The sequence below is a fragment of the Equus asinus genome, chromosome 3 (assembly GCF_041296235.1).
Source record: "Equus asinus isolate D_3611 breed Donkey chromosome 3, EquAss-T2T_v2, whole genome shotgun sequence".
In the NCBI taxonomy this organism is placed as follows: domain Eukaryota; kingdom Metazoa; phylum Chordata; class Mammalia; order Perissodactyla; family Equidae; genus Equus; species Equus asinus.
The window spans coordinates 63456816-63481115 of record NC_091792.1 but is presented as its reverse complement, the minus strand read 5'-3'; the positions used below and the strand labels follow the sequence as shown (position 1 = coordinate 63481115).

The 24300-nt window shown below is 34.3% G+C and overlaps 1 protein-coding gene across 2 annotated transcripts in view; it reads left to right on the top strand.

The window, feature by feature from the left end:
- The window catches only part of FZD3 (frizzled class receptor 3), an 86342-nt gene extending 62281 nt beyond the window's left edge, over positions 1-24061 (top strand). For both annotated transcript variants that reach the window (XM_044766885.2, XM_044766884.2), the window contains exons 5-7: positions 10724-10872; positions 14603-14836; positions 20129-24061. In XM_044766885.2, the coding sequence (XP_044622820.1) occupies positions 10724-10872; positions 14603-14836; positions 20129-20342 (597 nt within the window). In that variant the 3' untranslated portion in view covers positions 20343-24061. The remainder of the gene's footprint in view (positions 1-10723; positions 10873-14602; positions 14837-20128) is intronic.
- The last annotated feature ends 239 nt before the right edge of the window (positions 24062-24300 follow it).

Genomic DNA, 24300 nt, shown 5'->3' with positions numbered 1-24300 from the left:
TTTTTCTGTATATTTTTCTAAGATGTTGGTAGCTGCTCTTTAGAGATATGCACCCTGCTGCCTCCAGCCAATGAACCACACTTCTTGCTCTTGTATAGTCCATTTCCTTGAATTGGGCTGGCTCTGTGACTTCTTTTGATTAGTAAAATGCAGCAGAAGTGATTCTGCATGACCCCGAGGCTAAGTCATAAGAAGGTTTGCAACTTTTGCCAAGTCCTCTTAGCATGCTTGCTCTGGGAGAAGCCAGCCTCTAGTGAGAAGTCAGTGGAATCCCAAGCTAGTAATAAGCTATATGGAAAGGCTGCCTGAAGGGAAGGAGGGAAGGAGAGAGGGAGAGAGATCACCAGCTAGCTCCCATCTTTTCCAGGAATCCTAGCTAAGATGCCAGATATTTGAGTGAAGAAGCTGTCTTATATGTATGTCCAGCTCAGGCTCACTTTCAGATGATTCCACCCCAGCTGTCATGTGACTGCAACTACATGTGAGTAACCCAAGTGAGAGTCACCCAGCTGAAGCCGGTCAACTCACAGAACTTTCAGAGATAATAATAAATTCTTGTTTTAAGCCATTAAGTTTTGGTGTTGTTTCTTACACAGCAGTATATAACCAGAATAATGCATAGTGGTATGTAACAAAACACATCAAAGTCATATTTGATATATGTATAAATAATGTTATGTTATAGATATTTTATATAATTTTTAAATATAAATGTGATCACATTTGACACATTAGTCTACACCTAGTGTACTAGAGCTGGCTCACACTGGCTGAGAAGAGACAGTTGTGTACATCTCTTCGTGACTCTACATTTCGTGATATTGCATTGGTAGCTTAAAAATAGCCATGGTTGGTGTATTTACACAATAGAAATTGGCAGATGCTACAAACCAGGGCTTCCCTCCATCCAAAAAGCCAGTCGTTAAACATTTACCAGCACACAACTGTGTGTATCTTCCTTTTTTCACTTCACATTATCATTTTTGAATGGCTGCTTATTTAGTTATTTGGATGTACTGTAATTAATCTAAACAATCCTCTATTATTGACCTATTATTTCTTTAGCATGTATTTCTTGAAATAGAATTCCTGGATCAAATGGTGTACACTTTTAAATTTTTAGTAAGTATTACAAATTGTATACCAGAAAGATTATACCAATTTATATTCCCCAGCAACAGTGAAGGTGTTTCCTCATACCCTGCCCAGCTTCTTATTTTTATATTTGGAATGTTCGTACTTTAAAAAAAAAATTAACTTCTCTATTTTTTTATTTTTAAATTTTTTAAATAGATAATATATTCACATGGTTCAAAACCGAAAGCTATAAGAGTATATGGGACAGCATCTCCCCTCTATTCATACCTATGTTTCCCAGCTTCTTAGTACCCTTCCCAAGGATAACTTGAGTGTTACAAGGAATTTGTGTATCCTTTCAGAGATGTTTATGCGTGTACAAGCCAGTATATTCCTTTTTTCCCTCTCTTTTACTCAAATGGTAGTTACTGTATACACTTCTCTACATTGCTTTTGTCATTTAACAGTATATCTTGGAGATCGATATCTAAAGAGAATAGTCTTCCTCAGTATTTTTTGTGACGTCGTAATATGTCAGTGACTGGCTAAACCACATTGTTTATAATATTTTACTATTGCAAACAATCCTTGTACATACATCATTTCACATATATGTGAAAATATTTGTAGCATAAATTTTTAAAAGAATTGCTTGATCAAAGGGTATGATTTTTATATTGGGTTTTAATTGACATGAAGCATTTTATTAGTTTCAGAAAGAGTATAATTTTGATAAATATTGCCAAATTGTCTTTTATAGAGGTTACATGAATTTATATTCCCATCTCCGAAATATGAGAGTAGTGTATTTCTCTACACATTTGCTAATACATTGTACTATCAGACTTTGGATCTTACCAATCTGATAGATTAAAAAAATAGAACCATCATGTAATTTTAATTTTTTTAACTATGAGTGAGGCTGAGGTCTTGTATTTGTATTTCATTTTCTATAAACTATCCGTATCTTTTGCCTGTTTTTCTTTTAGGTGGTGGACTTTTATTTATTTGTAGGAGTTATTTATGAACAAAATTAGCCCCTTTATCTACCATAACGTTTGCAACAATTTTATGCCACTTTTTTACTGTCTTTTGGCTGTTGATATGGAAGTGATGGCCGTGCAGAATGTTGGGGTTTTATGTAGTTAGGTTTACTTACCTTTACTTTTATCTCTTCTAGATTTTGTGTCATATATAGAAGGTCATTCTCAACTCCAAGAGTAGAAAAGCTTTCATCTTGAATTTTATAGTTTCTCTTTTTTTGTTTAAATTTTCTCTACATTTGAATTTTTTATATACTAGGAATTCTTGTTATGAGATGTAGTATGCAACCACTTGGTTTATATTTTTTCCTGGTTTTTACTATTTTGGTAATAAAAATTGAAAGAAGAAATATTAATGCCACGTGAGGAAAACCCCAACCAAAGAAATCTGAAATATACAATAAATACTTTTTTCCCCCTTTTTTGTTCATTTTGGGTGCTGGTGCTAAACTTCCAAGTGTCATCATTTAAAAGGAAATTTTATGCCCTTCTTATTTATTTCTAGGGTGAGGGGAGGATAATATTTTTGCTTTCTTATGTAACTCTCTTTGAAAATGTGCAGTATGAAGTTCCTCAGAAATAAATATTTTACCCATGAAAGGGAAAAAATTTTTTTTCTAGATGGCTGTCCAGAATCCATTTATTGAATAATTCGTCTTTTTCTGAATGGTTTGAAATATCACATACATTAAATACTAAAACTGTTTATCTATGCCCACTATTACACAGCTTTATTATAGCTTAATGATAATATTTCTCTTTCAACATTTTCCTCTTTTAGGTCTTGCTTGTTTGTTTTCTATATGAACTTTAGAATCATCTTGTTTAATTCCCAGATAACTCTGTTGGTATTTTTATTGGAACTGTGTTAAATTTAATGACTAAATCAAGGATAATTTGCATTTTTATGACAGTGATTCTTTCTAGCCAAGAACATGTTTTAAGATGAGTGCATTTTAAAGCTTCTTCAAATATATCATTAATTTTTCTTATTAAATTTATTTCTAAGTGTTTTATCTCTTTTGTGACTATGATTGTATTAGTCTGCTAGGGTTGCTATATAACAGGATACCATAGACTGTGTGGCTTAAACAACAGAAATTTAGTTTCTCATAGTTATGGAGGCTGAAAGTTCAAGATCCAGGTGCCAGCAGGATTGGTTTCCTCTGCGGCCTCTCTCCTTGGCTTGTAGATGGCTGCTCTCTTACTGTTTCCTCACTTAGTCTTTTCTCTGTATGTGTATCCCTGCTGTCTATGTGTCCAAATTTCCTCCTCTTGTAAGGATACTGATCAGATTGGTTTAGGGCCCACCCATATGACCTCATTTAACCTTAGTTACCTCTTTAAAAAGGCTATACCTCCTTTCACATGGAGATAATTCACGTGGAGTTAGGGCTTCAGCATATAGAGCCGTAACAATGGCAAATGAAGACTTCTCTTTCTTTCACCTACTAATCAATTGTTATTTATACATAGGAAAATGATTTTTGTATTTTATTTTGTACCTAGCCACCTTGCTTATGATTTATAGTAGTTTTTACTATATTGTCTTAGTTTTTCCAGGTATTAAATTGTATTATTTATAAGTAATAATCATTTTATCTCCTTCTTTATAGTTTGTATACCCATAATTTGTTTCTTTTGTCTATAGTAGTCCCCCTTATCCATGGGGGATACCTTCCAAGACCCCCAGTGGATGTCTGAAACTGCTGAGAGTAATGAATCCTGTATATACTGTTTTTTCCTGTACCTACAGACCTATGATAAAGTCTAATTTATAAATGAGGCACAGTAAGAGATTAACGACAATAACAAATGATAAAATAGAACAATTATAACAATATACTGTAGTAAAGGTTACCCTAGATCTTAGCAACCTCAGCATGTGATTTTTTTTCTTTCCTTATTAAGTTGAGAACTTTCACCTTTTCATTTAAAGGAAGCACTTTACAGCTTCTCTTTGGCATATCTGAATTGCCAGCATCACAACTCTTACGCTTTGGGGCCATTATTAGGTAATGATGGCCCTAAACTTGAACACAAGCACCACAATACTGCGACAGTCGATCTGATAACCAAGACAGCTACTAAATGACTAACGGTTGGGTAGTATATACAGCGTGGATACACTGGACGAAGGGATGATTCACATCCAAGGCAGGATGGAGCAGGAGGGTGCGAGATTCCATCGTGCTACTCAGAATGGTGTGCAATTTAAAACTTATGAGTAGTTTATTTTGGGGAATTTTCCATTTAGTATTTTCAGACTATGGTTAACCATGGGTAACTGAAACTGCAGGGAGCAAAATCCCAGATAAGGGGGACTACTGTAATTGCAGTCTGTTAGAACTGTTGAAACAAGGTTAATTAAGAGTGGTGGTAGTAGATGCTCTTCTTGTATTCCTGAACTTACTGAGAATATTTGGTGGCTTCTGATGTTCCAATTAAGCATGAATACTGGGTTTTGGATTGAGATAAATTTAGTCACGTTAAGGGCTTATTCATCATCTATTTGTATTTTATTATAACTTTTTTTTGTTTTTGAGGAAGATTGGCCCTGAGCTAACATCTCTACCCATCTTCCTCTATTTTATATGTGGGACGTCTGCCACAGCATGGCTTGATAAGCAATGTGTGAATCCATGGCCAGGATCCGAACCAGGAAACCCCGGGCCGCTGAAGCAGAGCACATGAACTTAACTGCTATACCACTGGACTGGCCCCCTATTACAATTTTTAAAGACCAGGAATGAATATTTAATGTTATCAGATGCCTTTTTTGGTGTACATGAAAATTATTATATATATTTTCCCTTTGATCCAATAATATGTTGAATTTGTAAATCGGTTTCCTAATATTTAATTATCCTTGCATTTCTGTATTTGGTCATGGCATAGTCTTTGAATTTGCTATTAGATTCTGTTTACATAAAAATTCATAAATGAGACATCTATAGTTTTGTTTTTTGGAGTCTTTTGAGTTAGGTGCAATTTTATGCTTGCTTCTGGGGTCAGTTTTGTTTATATTTTCCTTTTATTTGTTTCCATTAATTTTCAAGTTTATTTGCATGGAATTGAGTAAAGTGATCTCTTAAGGTTATTTTAGTTTTGTTCTTTTGGTAGCTATTTCTTATTCTCGTTTTTCTCTGTGTATGTATGTGTCTGTGTGCATATATGTGCATATGTGTGCATCCGAGCTGTTTTCTTTGTTGTTTTGATCAGGCTAGAGGCAGTTCTTTATTTATTTTTTCAAATAACCAACTTTTGAGTTTATTAGTTCTTTTTTTGTCTTATAATTACCTAATTTGTTCCTCTTTATTAATTTCTTCCATTTCTTTTCCTTATGTTTGCTTTATTGACAGATAATGCAGTTAATATTCCTATTAGTCTTTAGTCTATTAATTTGATTTATGGTTTCGTTCTATGAGAGTTTTAAGTTTTTAGTAATCAAAACTATCAGTCTTTTCCTTTTATGGCTTTTTTATTTTATATTATTCTTTAAAAAAGGCCTTCTAGACCCCCCCCTTATAAAAATGTACTTCATTCTTTTCATACTTTTATGATTTATTTTTATCTGTCTAGAATTTATTTTTCTTTATTGTATGAGGTTGTATCTAAATTATTTTGTTTCCAGGTGTGTTGCCAACCATCTCAGCATCATTTATTAAACAATCTATCTTTTCCTCATTTATTTGAAATACTTTTATCATATATTTAACTTTTCATGTTCTGTGAAAAATCCTATTGTCTTTTTCAGGTTGTATCTAGTTTATAGGATTAATTTGGGGGGATAATTGAAGTGACTTCTTTAAAACATTGAGTCTTTGCATGTGGAAAAATAAAATATTTCTCCATTCACTTCAGTTTTTCTCTGTGTCCTTCAATAGAGTTTTATCATTTTCTTTTTACTTCTTGTTAGGTTTGTTCCTGGGTGTCTTACAGTTTTTGTTGATATTATAAATTATTTTCATTATATTTCTTATCTGGTTATTAATGGTATGTAAGAAAACATTCCATTTTTGTATATTAATCCTCTCCAACTTAGTTACTGAACCCTTTGATTGTTTCTATATTTATTTTTCAGTTGATTCTCTTGGATTTTCTGAATAGTCTTATTGTCTCTTTGTTCCCAGTACTTGCAGTGTTTTTTTAGGTTTTGCTTCTGGCAGGGTGTCTTATTGAATTGACTAGGACTTCTGGAATAGTAGCCTTATTCCTTATAGCTACAGAGGACTGATGGGCAGAACAGCTAGAGCTATTTGAACATGGAAGAGGCAACCTTTTATTTTGTCAGTGCATTGTACTAATTATATTCATAGAACAATTAAATTGAAAGCAAATTCATTTGTTAGTTATAGAGTAAGACTAAATGACTTCTAAGTCTAAGTAAGAGTTGAGAGAATAAAGAGAGAATAGAGAAGTGACTTTAAAAACTCCTGTGTAGAGAGTAGTGGGAGAGAAAAGGGTAGAAAGCAGAAGTAGGAAGTCAAGAAGAAATAGTGTGACATCTGATTAGGAGAATAATCATGACTATGCAGTATTATAGAAGCCAGGGGAGATGAAAGTTTTGTAAAGTATAAGATGGTCATCACTAACTGATTCTACCTAGAAGTGCATAAAAACAAAGTGAGCCAACAAGAAGACATTTATTTGTTAATGAGGAGGTTATTTGTGATCTGCTTTAGTGTCTCTTCATCTGCTTCTTCTAAATTGTAGTTCTTAACTTTGTTCTTTAATTTGTATTTTCATCTAGATTATCAGTTTGGTGGGCCACTAATCAAGCCTTATTTCTGTTGTGTAAATCTCATGAGGCTTTGAACAGTTTTATTCTTAGAGGAATAGATGATCCATAAATATTTGTTGGTTGATTTTTATGTAAATCCTAGAGGAATTAGACCTTAATTTCAGGTTATGAATGTAATTTAAGTTCTATGTTTTGAGCTTACCAGGTGAGCTATAATCATGTGCCAGTTATAGATAAAATGTAGTAAGAAGAAATTTTAAACATGATCATCCAAAAGGACAAGATAAACTAATTTGTAGACTAGAAATGCAAAATGATGACTAGAGATAAAAACATGGGCCTACTGGCCTCCAGGTCTGAAGTGGCTAGAGGTGACTGGGTGTTCAGTTTCTATGGGGTATTGGGAGGTAAATCTGTCACGTGGGAGTCAGAGGACCAGAACTAGGCTCACTGGTTAAAAGCAGCAATTGGAAATGGGGCTCCCTGCTCCTGAAAAGAAATTTGTATAAATGGTGCTACCAACTGTACCCTGAAGCTATAGTTAATATAAAAATATTTATCTAGAGAAGTGGGAGGGCACCAACACAGCCTTCAGACCAATACTTAAGCCAAACTTTGGTGACTTATTACCTGAATCTACAGTAGCCAATAATGTCTGGAGCTACCAGTCACCAATACGAGACCTGGTTTTTGACTAAGGCCCCATGGGCACTGGTGAGACAGGGTGAGGTAAATGGAGGGAAGGAAGAAGAGACAGCAAGGGAGAGCAAGAGAGAGAGAGAACTCCCTCACTCAAGATCTGCAAACTAAAGTTCCATAGCACAATTTTATAAAGAAAAAAGCTAAACCTAGAAAGCCATCTAACAAAATCAACAATCAGAAGTGAATTCACTCCCAGATGAAATAAAAGTAGTAAACTAATTTTTTTAAAGACTTATTTAAGAATAAGTATATTTAGGATTCTCCAAAAGATAATAAACTCCTTTTAAAAGAATGAGAAATTGGGATAAGTTAGCAGAAGTGAAATAAGAATAGACAAGTATAAGAACCAAGTAGGTATCTTGAAATGAAGTTATGGAAATTGAATAGTAGATAGAGTGAACTCTAAGATAGATACGGTTGAAGAGGGAATTAGTGAAATGGAAAACTATTCTGAAGAGTTCATCCACAATGCAGAATATAGAGACAAAATACTCAAAATTATATAATTATGCAGCTAAGAAACATAAGAAATAGGTTGAGGCACTTCAGTATACATCTAACAGGAGTTTTAGAACAAGAGGCCGTAAAAATGACTAAGAAGCAATAACTAAAGAACTGATGTCTGAGAATTTTCCAGAAATGAAAAATTTGAGGCCTCAGATTAAAAGTACACTCTCCATACTAAGCAGATAAATAAAAACCAGTCACAATAAGAAACATTTAGTGCAATTATAAAACAAAAGGATAAAGAGAAACTTAAAAGCAACCAGAGAGAAAAATCTCCAAAAGAATATCAACTAGACAGACTTCTTGACAGTAATGATAGAAGCTAGAAGACTGTGAACTAATGTCTTTAAAATGCTGAGAAATGATTAAATACCCGTCTCAAACACCATTCAAGATTGAGGGCAGAATGAGGGCCGGCCCTGTGACCAAGTGGTAAGTTCGCATGCTCGCCTTTGGTGGCCCAGGGTTTCGCTGGTTCAAATCCTAGGTGCAGACATGGCACCGGTCATCAGGCCATGCTGAGGTGACGTCCCACATAGCACAACCAGAGGTATTCACAACTAGAATATACAGCTGTATACTGGGGGGCTTTGGGGACAAGAAGAAGAAGAAAAAAAGAAGATTGGCAACAGATGTTAGCTCAGGCACCACTCTAAAAAAAGATTGAGGGCAAAATGAAGACATTTTCAGGCAAAATCTAAAATAATTTGTCTCTGAAATACCTCTGTAGGAATTTGTAAAAGGCATCCTTTAGCAAGAAGTAAAGGGGCAGCCAGCCCAGTGGCACAGCAGACAAGTTCACCCGTTCCACATCAGCAGCCTGGGGTTCGCCAGTTCAGATCCCAAGTGTGGACCTACCCACTGCTTGCAAAGCCATGCTGTGGAAGCCTTCCCACATATAAAGTGGAGGCAGATGGGCACAGATGTTAGCTCAGGGCCAGTCTCTTCCTCAGCAAAAAGAGGAGGATTGGCGGCAGATGTTAGCTCAGGGCTAGTTTTCCTCAAAAAAAAAAAAAAGAAGAAAAGGGAACCCAAAGGTAGGAGTAGGGTGTACTTTTTGGCAAAGTTAATTAACAATGATACTAACAAAGATAATTATTTTTATTAAGGTTGTTCTGAATCTCTGGAAAATAATAATAAGGAATATAGGTAGCTAAAGTGTGCTAGGAACGTTGTCTTGTTCAAACGCTGAATAATTTTAACTGTCATTTTTTTGGTAATAAAACCAAGTATGAGTATATCTTTTAAATGTTTATATGTATTTATTGAACACCTGCTATGTGCCAGGGACTGATCTAGGCTCTGGGGATAAAATAGTGGCAGAAAAAAACTCTTCATGGAGTTTACATTTTCATGAGCGTAAACTGCCTAAAAGAAGTAGTATAACCCAGACACACAGACTTGAAAGAAATACATTGGTAAATAGGAAAGGATGTACCTGGAAAATATGCTGGTGTGATGAGGTGAAAAACTGATGTGACAATATTAACGTCAGATAAAATACAGTTTAAGGTGAAGAGCATTACAGTCATATGCTGCATAATGACATTTCAGTCAACGACGGACAGCATATAATACAGTGTGGTCCCAGAAGATTAGTACCATAGAGCCTAGGTGTGTAGTGGGCTATACCATCTAGGTTTGTGAAAGTACACTCTATGATGTTCGCACAACAACGAAATCACCTAACGACAGCATTTCTCATAATATATCCCCGTCATTAAACATATGACTGTAATAAAGTAAAATGAGCAGCTAGAGCATTATTGAATTTACGTAACAGCTTTCATCGGCTTGAAAGTGAAAACTGACAGGATTAGAAGGAAAACTGATGAGTCCACAGTTATGTAAGAGATTTTAGCATACCTCTATTAAAATGGATAAGTAAACAGAAAATTAGTCAAGAATATAGATTTGAACAACTAATAAAGTTGATCTAATACATACAGAAAATTTTGTACCCAACAAATAGAGAAAATGCATTATTTTTGAGCATGCAAGGAATGCTTCCAAAAATTGACTTTGTCCTAAATCACAAAAGAAGTTTGTAAAATTTAAGAATCATATAGACCATATTCTCTGACTGCAATAATTAAACTTGAAACCAGCAATAAAAAGAAATTTTTAAAAAACTCATCTGACTAAAAACTAGAAAATACACTTATAAATAACTCACAGGTTAAAGAGAAAGCTTGAAAAAAGTCAGCAGAGTAAACATGAGGTAGAAGAAAGGACATATTACAGATAAGAACAGAAATTAATAAAATGAGAAGAAAAGATTAATACTTCCCTAATTTTATATTGTCAATGTCAGTGATAGAACTAGCAAAATTGGCCAAGAATATAGGTATTATTTGAGCCTCTATTCCTATTCGTGCTTTATTTTCTACGTTAATAATCTTTTTCTTTAGAAGTGTGTGAGCTAATAAGAAAAATATAGGACTCAAAATATAGAATATAAATTTATTGTAAAATTTTCAGGAGTGTCTCTCTCCGTATAACAAGAAAATTAACTATAGAAGTGTATAAGTGAAAACATGAAATTTGTAGCATTATTTTACTGTTGTTTATTTTTTGAAAAGAGTTTATAATGGGCTTTAATAGAAAGTTCTCTTTATATATTTAAGATATTTTTCTTTCCTTCTTGTAGGTTACTCAAATGAGTCGTCCAGACCTGATTCTTTTTCTGATGAAATACCTGATGGCTCTCATAGTTGGTATTCCCTCCATTTTTTGGGTTGGAAGTAAAAAGACATGCTTTGAATGGGCCAGTTTTTTTCATGGTCGTAGGAAAAAAGAGTAAGTTGAATTAAATTATCACTATGTTCACAAACCTCACATTCACATAAATTTTTTGTGTGGCTTATGTTAAGACAATTTGGAGGAAGTATTCCAACAAGATTGTAACCTCAGCTGCTATCAGTTATGATTGGCACAGTATAAAAGCTAAAAACTTATTTGAGAAGATAGCCAAGTAGAACCAGGCTTAAGGTCTATTCCTTACTAATTCAGGATATTTGAGGGAAGGCCAGTCTGTGTTTTAAATCATCCAAATTATGATTTTCTTAAAATTAAAAACAAATTAATGCTTTTATATATATTCTTATTTGAACCTCTTGATACTCCTTTGAGGGTTGGTATGTGTTATCATCTCTGTGTTACAGGTGAGAAACTCAGACACAGAGAGATTAACTGCCTTGGCCAAAGTCACACAGGTATTAGATTAGACTTCCATTTCCAATTATCCATTGTTCTTCCAAGTATACCATAAATGATTCAAAAAGATGGCATGTTATTCCATTCTGATGTAGTGCACGTTAAAGCCAAAATAGAAAAATGATATTAGTAGGTAAAATTAAATATGTTAAAGAAATTATTTTATTTCATAGTTGGCTACATGGCATATTAGAGTATCATGGTAAAGTATAAGATGTGACAAAGCAAACTTGTGAGGGCATATTTAAGGAATCTTTAATTTTTTGAACCCTTATTTAGTAAAACAAAACAAGACCCTGCAATATTCGCAAAGGAACAAATGATTTCAAACTTTTTACTTAGTATAAGTCTTATGTATACTATGTCTGAATTATCACAAATTCTAACTTAGTCAAGTCTATATTCTTATGATTTTGCTTAACCTAGGGTCCATGGAAAATGGGCTTTGGGGGATGGTCTGTAAAACTCAAGATTATATTTAAGATTTTGTGCCTTATATGGGTTAGTGTACTTTTCTTATACAACTTAAATTGCCTCATTAACAAAATCTGTATTTTCTAAAATACCAATAGTTAGCAGTTTCTGTCACACAGATTAGATTGAGATAAAATAATCTCAATTTTAAAATATACATTTCTTGTTACCATATCTGAGACTGCTACTACCGATATCAGATAATGCATTTCTCCTTTAAATACAGTTTCATACGGCAGAGAAGGAAAGACTCATTCAAGAACAACAGCAAAAATGTGTTTCCTAGGCATTTATTCCTCCTTCAAGAAAGTCTTTACTGAATGCTTGCTGTGTGCTGTGAACTATTTTGGGATGCCAGGGATTCAGTAGCAGACAAGACAGGCCAAGTCCCTGCTTTTGTGGAGTATCCTTCCTTGTGGGATTTACTGTGATTTATCTGTGTGTTCTTTGAAATCTTTTAATATGTTTTAATCACAGTAAAACATAATGCTGAGGAAAGGGCTTGAATTAGACATTCCTGCTCACCTCTGGACCATACACAAACAATGCCGTGATAGGGTGGTATTAGAAATTCCAGATAGAGCTTAACCAAACCACCCTTTTGGGGTATCTTCCTAGTTATTTTGGGGATCCCGGTTGGGCCGGAATCCTTTTGAAACTGGTTAGAATTCCCAAGGAATCTTCTATTTGATTTTCTGCAGCCATGGATCCCCACCCAACAGAGTCGCTGTGATCCTCCAAGCCAGGACTGTCCTCTGGGCTAGAGTAGCAGCTCCTTATTCTGGAGCTCAAGAGTGTGAGCATACTATAGCTATTTCTAGCATTTGTCTGATTTAGCCTTTGAGAAGTGTCTACAAAGTAATGTTAATGATGGTTACCAATTAATTGAGCACATTTAATACTCCAAGCACTGTTCTAAGCATCTTACATATTATTAAATCATTTAATCTCTAGACAACCTTGTACAGGAGATCATCATTTTACACATAAGGAAACAGGCATGGAACCAAGGTTTCATAGCTAGTGAATGCTACAATTGAGATTCAAACCCAAGCAATCTGACTCTAGACTCTAGTCTTTGCTCTTAACCCCTCTGTTACACTGTGCTATAAAGAGACTGGTTTCTAAAATTGTGCTAGTCAAATTAGTGTTCTCCCACTAAGTGAAACCACATCTAAGACTGCTTATGCTAATAATTCTGACACATTGAAATATTTTTAGAAATCTTCTTTTGGAATTATCTGGGTCACATCACTTAATTTCTCTGGACCTCTGTTTTTTATCTATAAAACGAGGGGACAAACCTTCACAATTTGAAGGTGGATTAAATTTTTGGAATGACCAGAAGTCAGTTTGAACCCAGTTTTAAAAATAAGTTTAGAAAATAAAGTTAATGATCAAGATTGATTTGGGATGTACATATATATGAATAGGGCCATTGATGACAGAGGAACAAACATTGTTTTTTTAAAACTATTTTTGACTTGTTCTTCTGTGTAGTTTTTGACACTTTGTTTTCAGGATATCCATAAACATTATGTTTTATTATTACTTTATGATTGGCTTCTAAGCCATTTAAACTTAAGTTTGATCCCCAACTGTTGGTTTTGTTGTGTGACTTTTGGCAAGTTCTTTAATCCCTCAGAACCTCAGTTTCTTCATCTATAAAATGGGGATGACAGTATTTGTTCTTAAAAATGGATATCTAATCTCCTCTTAGAAAAATCCTCTCAGGACAGTAATCTTCATAATAAAAACATTATTAAGAAGGATCAAAGGAGAAAGTATGTAAAATACCTGACACAAGGCAAATACTCAACAAATATTAGTCTTCCTTCAACGCTTCTACCCCAGCACTAAAAACAAGAGCAATAACAACAATCCTTTTGTAATTTGAAAACTTAGAATATATGCACTTTCTCACTGTATAATCCAGCCTTTACATGTTGGAGTTTTATTTTTTTAATGAAATTGTTTATCTAATTTTAACTTTAACTCAGATTCTCATAGTCAGTCACTTATTTACATAAACTGAGACACTGATCTTTGCAACTAATTTAAGTGGCTCTTTTGTTAATTTAATTACTGCTTTATTCATCATCATAAATATCTGCTTTTAACCCTTTTGTAGCAGTTAAAAACTTTTGCTTTTGACAATAATTTATCCCCTTAAGTTTTTTCCCTTATGTCTGAGACTTTAATATGTCTGAGACTTAATTGTATTTTGCTTAAATTAATTTTTCATATATTTTGTTCTAACTATGACCACTCATGTTTATTCCAGCACTAGACAACTGCTTCTGCCATAAAATCAACTTGTAGCCCTACAACAACTGCTCTAACAAGTTAAAAAATGTGCTATCTGTCCTATGACGAGGCCTCTGCTACTTCTATAAACCATGCAAGAAAACAACCTCTCTACTTTGTAGTAATATCTTTGTAATATTTCAAAGTCCTTGAGAATCATACATTTCTTTAGCTGAAAGAGACTTTTTAGAAATGATGAAATTGTATACTTTCATTTTATAGATGAGGAAAATAAAGGAAAGGGGATAGTGACTTGCCTCAGATCACATATTTATTGATAGAGTTGGAACTAAAATCCTGATTTCCTAGTCTAACGTAGTCCTCTTTCCCTCATTTCACTTTAGGTTGACAGATTGATGTGCATTTTTGTTATATTCTTTCCTTTGTCAGCAATGTTACCTTATATCTGTCCTAAAGACATTACTTAGAGAGCAGTTAATTTCAAGAATAACATCAGTGTGTCACAAAAGTATTGTTTATTGGTCTATAAGGATGTTAGTCTGTATCTTAAATTTAGTATTTTGTTGTCTAGGATAGTGAATGAGAGCCGACAGGTGCTCCAGGAACCTGATTTTGCTCAGTCCCTCCTGAGGGATCCAAATACTCCTATTATAAGAAAATCGAGAGGAACTTCCACTCAAGGAACATCCACACATGCTTCTTCAACTCAGCTGGCTATGGTGGATGACCAGAGAAGCAAAGCGGGGAGTGTCCACAGCAAAGTGAGCAGCTACCACGGCAGCCTCCACAGATCCCGGGATGGCAGGTGAGTTTTATTGATAGCGTAGTTTATTTTATATGCTGAATTAGAGACACACAGCTTAAGAAGGAAGAGTAGCCAATTCTGAAATAGAAGTTGAATATATTAAGCTTTTAGAACTTTTCTAGGTACAGTTGTCCCAAATTATGGTGAGACTTAAAGCCAGTCAGAGCAGTTTAGAGTTCAGACTTGATACAGTAAGCAATATGGAGTCATTGAAGGGTATTGAGCTGGGAGAAGGCAGGGTGAAAGTGGTTATTCTAGTGAGATTAATTTAGCAAACAATTGTGGAATACCTACTGTGTCTAGACTCTGGGAATACAAAGATAATTTAGGCATGACCTTTGTTCTTAATAAACTCGCAGTCTGTTGAGAAAGATAGTGTAGTCAATATTAGTACTGTGGTTAAAAACATGGGGTCTGGAATGATAAGCCTCTATTTCCTCTTCTGTAAAATGGAAATAGTAATAATATCGGCCCCCTTAGGAATGTTGTAAAAAATAAATGAGATAATGTAATTGCTTGGAACAGTGTCCATCTCAGTAAGTACCTGATAGCAACTTCTATTAATATTATAAGTGGGGGGCCGCCTCCGTGGCTGAGTGGTTAAGTTTGTGCACTCCACTGCGGCAGCCCAGGGTTCGGATCCTGGGCGAGGACATGGCACCACTCGTCAGGCCACGTTGAGGCGGCGTCCCACATCCCACAACTAGAAGGACGTGCAACCAAGATATACAACTGTGTACGGGGGGCGGGGGGTGGCGGTTGGGAAAATAAAGCAGAAAAAAAAAATTGGCAACAGTTGTTAGCCCAGGTGCCAATCTTTAAAAAAAAAAAATATTGTAAGTGAACAATTAAAGTAAAATGTAAGTGTGATGGTATAGTCAAGAGGTTGACAAACTTTCTCTATAAAGAGCCACATAGTAAATATTTTAGGCTTTGTAGGTCATATGGTCTCTGTTGCAACTATTCACTTCTGCCCTTATAGCATGAAAGCAGTAATAGACAATATGTAGTCAAAATGAGAACGGCTATGTTCCAGGAAAACTTTATTTACAAAGATAGGAAGGAGCCAGATTTGGCCAGCAGCCGTCATTTGCCAACCCCTGTTCAGCAGGTGCAGTAGTAGCCTGTAGGAGGGAGTGATTAATCCTGGGGCGGGGGCCGGGGGAGGTCATAGAAAGCTTCACAGAGAGAATGTTTGAGAGGCCAAATGGGTTTTCTTGTTAAATTTCATGATGGAGACCCTAGAATTAGAAGCTTCTTAGGCGCTTTGCAATAATTCAGTTGAGAGATGAAGGCTTATTGGAGAGTAGTGGCAATAGGAAGAGAGGAAGAGCTGATCTGAAAGAAATGATAGGAGTTGGTGATGGATTCATAGCTGGAGAGAAGGAATATGTCAAAAAAAAAATTTTTTTTAAGATTTCTACTTTGGGAAACCAAAAGAATGAAAATTCTTATGCTTAAAATGGAAAGCTTTGATGTTCATTTAAAAATATCTCTGTTTCTACAACTGTCTTGTATTCTTCCAGTCTCATTCCAGCCTTTCTCCCAGTTTTCTCTGTCCTAGTGTTACATGATTTCTATACTTACTCTCTTTTTAGACCTTCTAGTTTTTCCTCTCAGCTTGCTTTCTTTTGCCTTCTAACTTGATTAACTACTGTGTGTTTTAAAAAGCAGCAGTCTTTCTTTGACTATGATATATTTTCTTTATCCATTTCTTTTTCTTTACCTTGCTAGATTTTTTTTGTTTTTTTAGGGAGATTAGCCCTGAGCTAACGTCTGCCACCAATCCTCTTTTTTACTGAGGAAGGTTGGCCCTGAGATAACACCTGTGCCCATTTTCTTCTACTTTATATGTGGGATGCCTGCCACAGCATAGCTTGACAAGCGGTGCATAAGTCCATGCCTGAGATCTGAACTGGTGAACCCTGGGTTGCCGAAGCAGAGTGTGCGAACTTAACCACTACACCACAGGCCGGCCCCTCCTTGCCAGATTTTTGAAATGAATATTTTATATATTTCCTTTCTACCTATTCTGTCTTTAATTTCTTGTATATCTAGGGTTTTTTCCTTCTTACCCACCTAAACTATACTTTCTAACATAACCAATAACCTGTTTTTAACCACATTTAAAGATCCTTTCTCTTTCCTACTTTTTTCCTTCCATTGAGTACTCTTATATAGGAAGCATTTTTCTAAGTGCTAGGGATGCAGAGAGGGAAGACAGAAGAGTAAACAATCAGTTATAATACACTTTAATGGATATAATAAAATCATAGGTACTTTGGGATCCAGAGAAGAAAACCATCTAACTCATCATGGAAAGTCAGACAGGATAGCACTTCTTCTTTGAATAGAATTCAGAGCAGGCAGTTGGAAATTAAAGACAAGGAAACAGTACGTATATGCAAAGGCAAAGAAGACAAGCAGGCAGTTAGGTACTGGAGTATGGCCAGAGCATAGTATGTAATGTTTGGGCAGTTATAGGAGATGAAACATGCTGAGAAGTTTGGACTTTTTCCCTGACAGTGGTGAAAAACTTTAAAGGACTTTGAACATGGGGTGATAAAATCATATTTGTATTTCAGAAAGATCACTTTAGCAACAGCAGGGGAGAGGAGGAGTTGTAAATAGCCCAGTTTGGGAGTTTCTACAGTAATTTAGGGGTCCTAATTTAAGACATTGATAAGGGGTGGAGATCAGTCTTTTAGAATGCATTTTGTCAACACCGTCCTCCATGAACTAACTGTCAGCATTATTTGACATTTGACATTTTTAGCTTCATCTTTTTCAATAAGGAATGAGGAAGGAATTTATAGTACAACTCCTATGCATGTGGCAATCTCTGTATAAAGAGATATAAAGAAAGGTCAAGTATAATTTCTGCATTCTAGGAGCATATAACCTTATAAGGAAGATAGGACATATACATAAGAACCAATAAATAGTAGTGCAAACCAGCATATTATTAAAACAGTGGGTGTTAGAGATGATCGATGCTATAGAACTTCAGACAAGGGAAAGATGGGCCTGTGAAAATATCTTAGAGGAGATAAATAGGATGAATGAATGGTAATAAAAAGATAAATTCATACTGAGTAGAGAATTTCTGAAGGCCATTAAATATAGGGAATTTCAGCCTCTGTACTCTGAATAGAACTGGAGCTTGGAAAGTTTATAATCATTAGTATAGGGTAGTTGGTAATTAAAATTGTGAAATAGAAACCCTTGAATTATAATAAAAAAGAACAGACCAAGAACAAAACCTTGGTCCATACTTACAGTAATAATAATACAGGAAGAATAGCCAGCATGCAGTTCAGAGAAGGTACTTCTAGACATATGAGGGAATCAATTAGAGTAGAGTATCGTGGAAACCAGAAGTTAGATTATGACTTCCTGTAATGCCTTTCCTACCTCTCTGCTTAGTCAAAATCATACGCATCCTCTAAGGCCTGCTTAATTCCCATATCCAAGGTGGTTAATTAATTGCTTTTTAATGATTCTTTTGGTATGACCTATTTTCCGTACAGTTGCCTTGCCTCAGCTTAAGTTTGCAGCTTTTGGAGAATGAGAACTAGGTGCAGACACCTCTTTATTCCCCCACAGTGTCTAGCACAATGCTAGGCGTATGTATATATTAGGAGGCAAATAAATCTATCAAATAACTAATGATTCTAGAAATAAGGTGGGCATTTTCCAGAAATTCAGAGTTCAGAACTATAATGGCAGGCTACTAAGAGTGTTCTATAATGTGCTGCATGAATACTCATACTGTAAAACTCTCTGCCATGCCCAGAACTTCAGAGCAGATTTGAAAGATTCCAAAACCACTCTGAACCTAAAAGTCTAAATAAGGATTTTCATATTCCAAAAGCCATCTCATAGGAATTTCTTTTCGCATTAGTCAGTTTTTAATTCTTTACATATTAACACTGTCTTTTGGCCATCATTTTCTCATTATCTTGTGGTATCTTGGCTATGAGATCACGCACACATGCACACACACACACACTTGTTCTCAATACTCACTCTAGTCCAGACTCCTTGATGGATAATTATTGATCTCAGTGCTATGTAAAATAAAATAGACTTAGGTAAATACCCCTACACCTGGACGTCAACTTCAAAGAGTAAGTAATTGGTAGTTAGATGAGAGGATGGGTGGAAAAGGAAGTGGATAGGTGGTAGGTAGAGGTTTGAGAATGAGTGATTAGGATGGTAAGTAGGTGACACAACAAGGGAAAGCTAGGGAATGAATAATGAGATACTAGTGAAACTTCAATAAATTCGATTATTTACATTAATGGTAGCAAATAGTAAAGAGAATCAAGAAGAGTAAACCATCTTTAAGTTTCCTTCATTTTAACTTTGGAATGCACCATATTATCTTTTCTGCAAATTAACCATCCTAATTATTTTGCCTAAGCTTATGTAAAAATCAATGTACATTTTCATATCCTGTATTAGAGTAGATGGTCACAGTGGTTTAAATGACTCCAAGAAGATAAATAAACTTGGTAATTCCCATATATACAATTGAGATTAAACACTAAAATTAAATTTATTTTTCTATGTAGTTGATTCCTAATTATCCATGGGTGTGTTGCTCATATTCTAGAACTTTGTGGATAGCCATATATTTCACTTAAATAATTATACATAAGAACTTAATATGGTAATTTTTTTATGAAAAATATATTCTTTGAGTCTTATTTGTAACTCAAAGATTTGTTTCATTTTAGAAAATATCCAATTCATAATTTTAAATAATGATTTGTTCTTATTTTTTATTTACTGTGATATCATTTCTAGAACACTGCATCATATTTTGCTGTTTTTCACTTGTCATATTTATTTGAAATAGATGCTTATGAAGTCATTGAGAGGTGAAAGATCTCAAAATTAGCTGTCAAATCATATTTGGAAAAATCTTTCACTCAGTTTAGGGCAATAATCATTATGCCAAATAATAATTATTAACTAGAATAACAAGCTCATTCTGAAATAATTTATTTGCAAACATAATTATTTTACCAAAACATGAGAATCAAATTTAAAACTGTTTATATCCTGAATGTGAAATGTCTTTTAGTAAATAAGAATTAACTGCTCTTTTACTCAGATGAGAAATTTTTTAAATATTTAAAATGTAAATCATCAAAAGTTGGTTGTTACTTTTTCACTTGTTGGTTTCCTAATCATTTAATTTAATGCAGCATTTTCATGAAAATTTTTAGTGTTATTTTCTAGTATGTTCTGTTACCTGCTTCAAAATAAATTCTCCTGTGTTAGGTATACTCCCTGCAGTTACAGAGGAATGGAAGAGAGACTACCTCATGGCAGCATGTCACGACTAACGGATCACTCCAGGCACAGTAGTTCTCATCGGCTCAATGAACAGTCACGACATAGCAGCATCAGAGATCTCAGTAATAATCCTATGACTCACATCACACATGGCACCAGCATGAATCGGGTTATTGAAGAAGATGGAACCAGTGCTTAAATTGTCCTGTTGAAAGTGGAGAACTTGTACTGTTTAAAAAGCAGATTTTATTCTTTGCCTTTGCATGACTGATTGCTGTAACTCACTGTTAGCTTTCAGTCAGTGCAGATTGTGTCCATTGGAAAAGTAAATGTTTGCTTTTTATATTGCATCAAATTTGGAACATCAAGGCATCCAAAATGCTAAGAATTATATTACCACATAAATAATTCTTATTTCTAGGCTATGAGGAGATAGTTATTTGGTAAGCATTTTTATAAACCCACATATTTTATACTTAGAAAAATCCTAAAAGTGTGGTGACTGCTTTGTAGTGAACTTTCGTATAATATCACCTAGTTGTGAGGCAACATTCTGATAGTTCTGTTAATAAGCCAAAATTTCAGAATTAAAGAAATTTTCTATGCAAGGTTTATTTCTCAGATGAATAGTAGGACTTTGTAGTTTTCTTTCCACTAAGTGAAAATAAAACTGTTTTTAAACTGTAGGAGAATTTGATAAATCAGCAAGGGTATTTTAGCTAATAGAATATAAGATCAACAAAGGAATCTGATTAGTCTGTTGAAGGCTCTTCCAAAATTCTATCAAAATAATCTTCATCCAGAGAGATACAGGATTAGGATTAGCAATGGGCATTTTTCCCCTATAATTTGTGCTGTTTTTATTACTTTTGTAAATATTACTTTTAATGGCTGTATTTTTATAACTTATCCATTTGCATGGTGGAAAATTTTTAATTTGTAGCCATTTTTTCCCACGTAGTAGTAGTGATTCATAGAGAACTTTATGTTCAGAGCTGTTCTGTGGAAGCATGTAATAAGCTAAGCATCACACATTATAAGGTTTTTTGTGGTAACACAGGTACAAAATGGCAAAGTGTTTTCTCTGTATTAATTGTTGTATTTTTCTACAGTGAGATGTGATCTTGCCAAAGCCATCAGATCTTGGTATCCAGGCCCCTCCGATCAGTGAGTTGATTGTCTGCACTTGCACTGCCCAGTAGCTAACAGGCTACAGCTTTTGCCCCATACCCTTATTTTCAGATTCTGGATTATTCTTGTTTACAGCTGAAATATATATAACCTAGTCCAAAGTGGTGACTAATTTGGGGTATTTGAAAATCACTGTAGCTAAATGAAGCATGATTAGTCTTGCTGTGAAGTATCTTTTGATCTTGAAAATATCAACTCAAAAATGTTTGACGTTTTGTCTTGTGATGTTTAAATAGTTTACAATAAAAACTGTGAACTTTATTAGGCATGAAATTGATCAGAAGGGAAAGAAAAATTCTTGAAAATGCTGGATGTGTTCTATAGAAAAGCATATTTAAACAAGCGGTCCTCAACCATGACTACAGATAAGAATCACTTGGGGAACCTCTGATACCCGACATCTTCCTCTCTTTCAGATGAGAATTGGTAGTTTTTTTAAAAAGTTTTCCAGGTGACCTAAGCTGCAGCCAGACTGCAGGCTGGTTTCAACTGACTTGCCCCTGATGATGATCTGTTGGCGTAACATTATATCATGTGAAAATCTAGCTGGACTCAGTGACATGCTTTTATATCATTACCTGATACACAATTGTTCTCCACTTTATTGACCATTATAAGATGTGGAATTCTGGGCCCTGCTCCTAAAGATTCTTATTCAGTAAGTCAAAGGTCGTAGGACTTTAAAATCTGTAGTTATAAAAATATAGCAGGTGATTCTTATGCAGGTAATCAAAGAATCACACTTTGAAAAATATTCTAGACTCTAGAGAGGCCTGATTTTGTCATATGCTAGTTTTTGACCTTTAACAAGTCAACTTCTCTGAGCCTCAGTTCCCTTGTTTGTAAATGAAGATAGAAGATAAATACCTACCTCACAAAGTTGTCAAATAGGGATCAAATGAAAAATCATATGAAAGCTCTTTGAAAACTATAAAGCATTGTGAAATATAAGGGTTTAAGATTATTGAGGATTTAAGAGATTTGTTTGAGGGCTACTAGAGTACATTCCTTGGCATGTGTTTAATTCATGTGTACTTTTCTCTCTTTCTTTAAAACAGAAAGTCAAAGAAATTGTGTTGAAAAAGAAGCTTTTATCAGGCACAAAAGTCAGTTTTCTGATAATAATTTGTTTGTAATCATGTTGCTCCTTTCAAAGTACATATATCTTAATATTTGTTGTTATTAATTTTTCATGAGATATATTTGAACATTTGGCCCAAAATGTTTTTCTTTTTTCTCTGTCTTCATTGTCTTTCTCCTTGGAACTGGAGCTGGTGCTCAAGACAGGCAGAGTCTGAATTCCCTCCTAACTGACAATTAGTAAACTTTTCTCTGAAGGCCAAACTTATAACAACTCATTTATAAATAAATCAGTAATTCATGAGGCTTTTGTCTGAGAATCTCTCCTGAGAGGACCCAAACAAACATTCAGAAACAAAAATAAGAAGTTAAGACAGAAGGTACCAGTTTGAGCTCAAAGATGTTGTCATCTATCTCCATCTGCATTATATTATCAATTGCCAAAATGTTAATTGGTTTTCTTGTACAAGTGCGCCAAGTATAGATAGTTAAGTGAACATCGCTATGAAAATCTTTGTGCTTCCTGATTTTTATATATTCATTTGCATCTTCTCTATTAAAGTAACTGCTGGTATATGTGTAAATGCTTTCAGTACCTTAATTTTGCTCCACAAAATTTACTTAATATTGTTAATTCATTGTTTTGAATAACAGTACTTAGTTTGAGCTGTGTTATTTATCAAACTAGTACTCCAGATTAAGAATTTTTTTTAAGAGACAGTTGAAAAACCTATAGCAAAACAGCAGTTTCAAGACTCAGCTAACTTACACCAACTTGAGCAAGTCTGGACAGCTTTCTTACCATCTGCTTAACTTTAATTTGTGTTGTGATTAGCATATGATAATGTTTAGTGTTTAATTTGTTCAGTTGACAGGTGAGAAAGTAATAGTTCTAAAATTTTGACATATAATCAAAAGGTTTTTGAAAAGTACTTTGATTTCAGCAATATTGTATTTAATTTATTCAGTAATTAAAGGAAAAGCTCCAAGACAATATTAAGCTCAAAACACTAATGAGTTTCAGAGAACAGTTGATTAATAACTCACTCAACATCTAGCACAGGGCTTAGTACATAGTAAATTTTTCAACAAATATTTAAATGAATGAACAACCCATGTCATGCAACTCACTTTTCTCCTAGCAGTCTCACTTCAAAGAAATTTGAAGGATCTAAATTTAAATGAAGTGAAATGAAGTCTTTGCTTTACCAAAATAACGTGGCAAGTATAAGAAATACGTAAATTGTACCAAATGAAATTTATTTCTCTTAGAGTAACAGTCCATATTACTATTTTAATTAAAGAAATATATATTTACAAACTCGTACCAACACTTTATATTAATTTTGAAAGGTGAAAGTGATACTTAGAAGTAAGTATTTAGGCTTTTGGTTTTATGTGAAGTTAGATCTTTGTGTACTGGTTGGATGAATGAATAGTCAAGCAAACCTTTGTTAGTAATGATTTTCTGCTTCTTAGAATAGATTTATAAAATTCTAAGAATCTCTTCAAATTAGAAAAATTTACTACATTCTAACCTACCTCATTAGTTTCTTTGTGATAATAGCTGGAAATAACTGAAATTGTAACTATTATGGTTTAGGCGATATCCCTGTGAAATAAAAGGAATTACTTAAATTTTTTTTGATAAAATAGTGGATTATTGGCTGGAGCTCAGAAAACATTAATATACCAAAATTTCACTATGGTGATATTTATACTGCTTTTGACATGCCAAAGGTACATTTACATATTATCATACTTGGATGACTTACATAGTTTAGTGTAATGAAAATTCCACGGGGCTTGGAATTCAAAGGCCCAAATTATGATGTGAACTGGACAGGTCATTTAACTTCTCTTAATCTTAACTTTGGTATAAAATG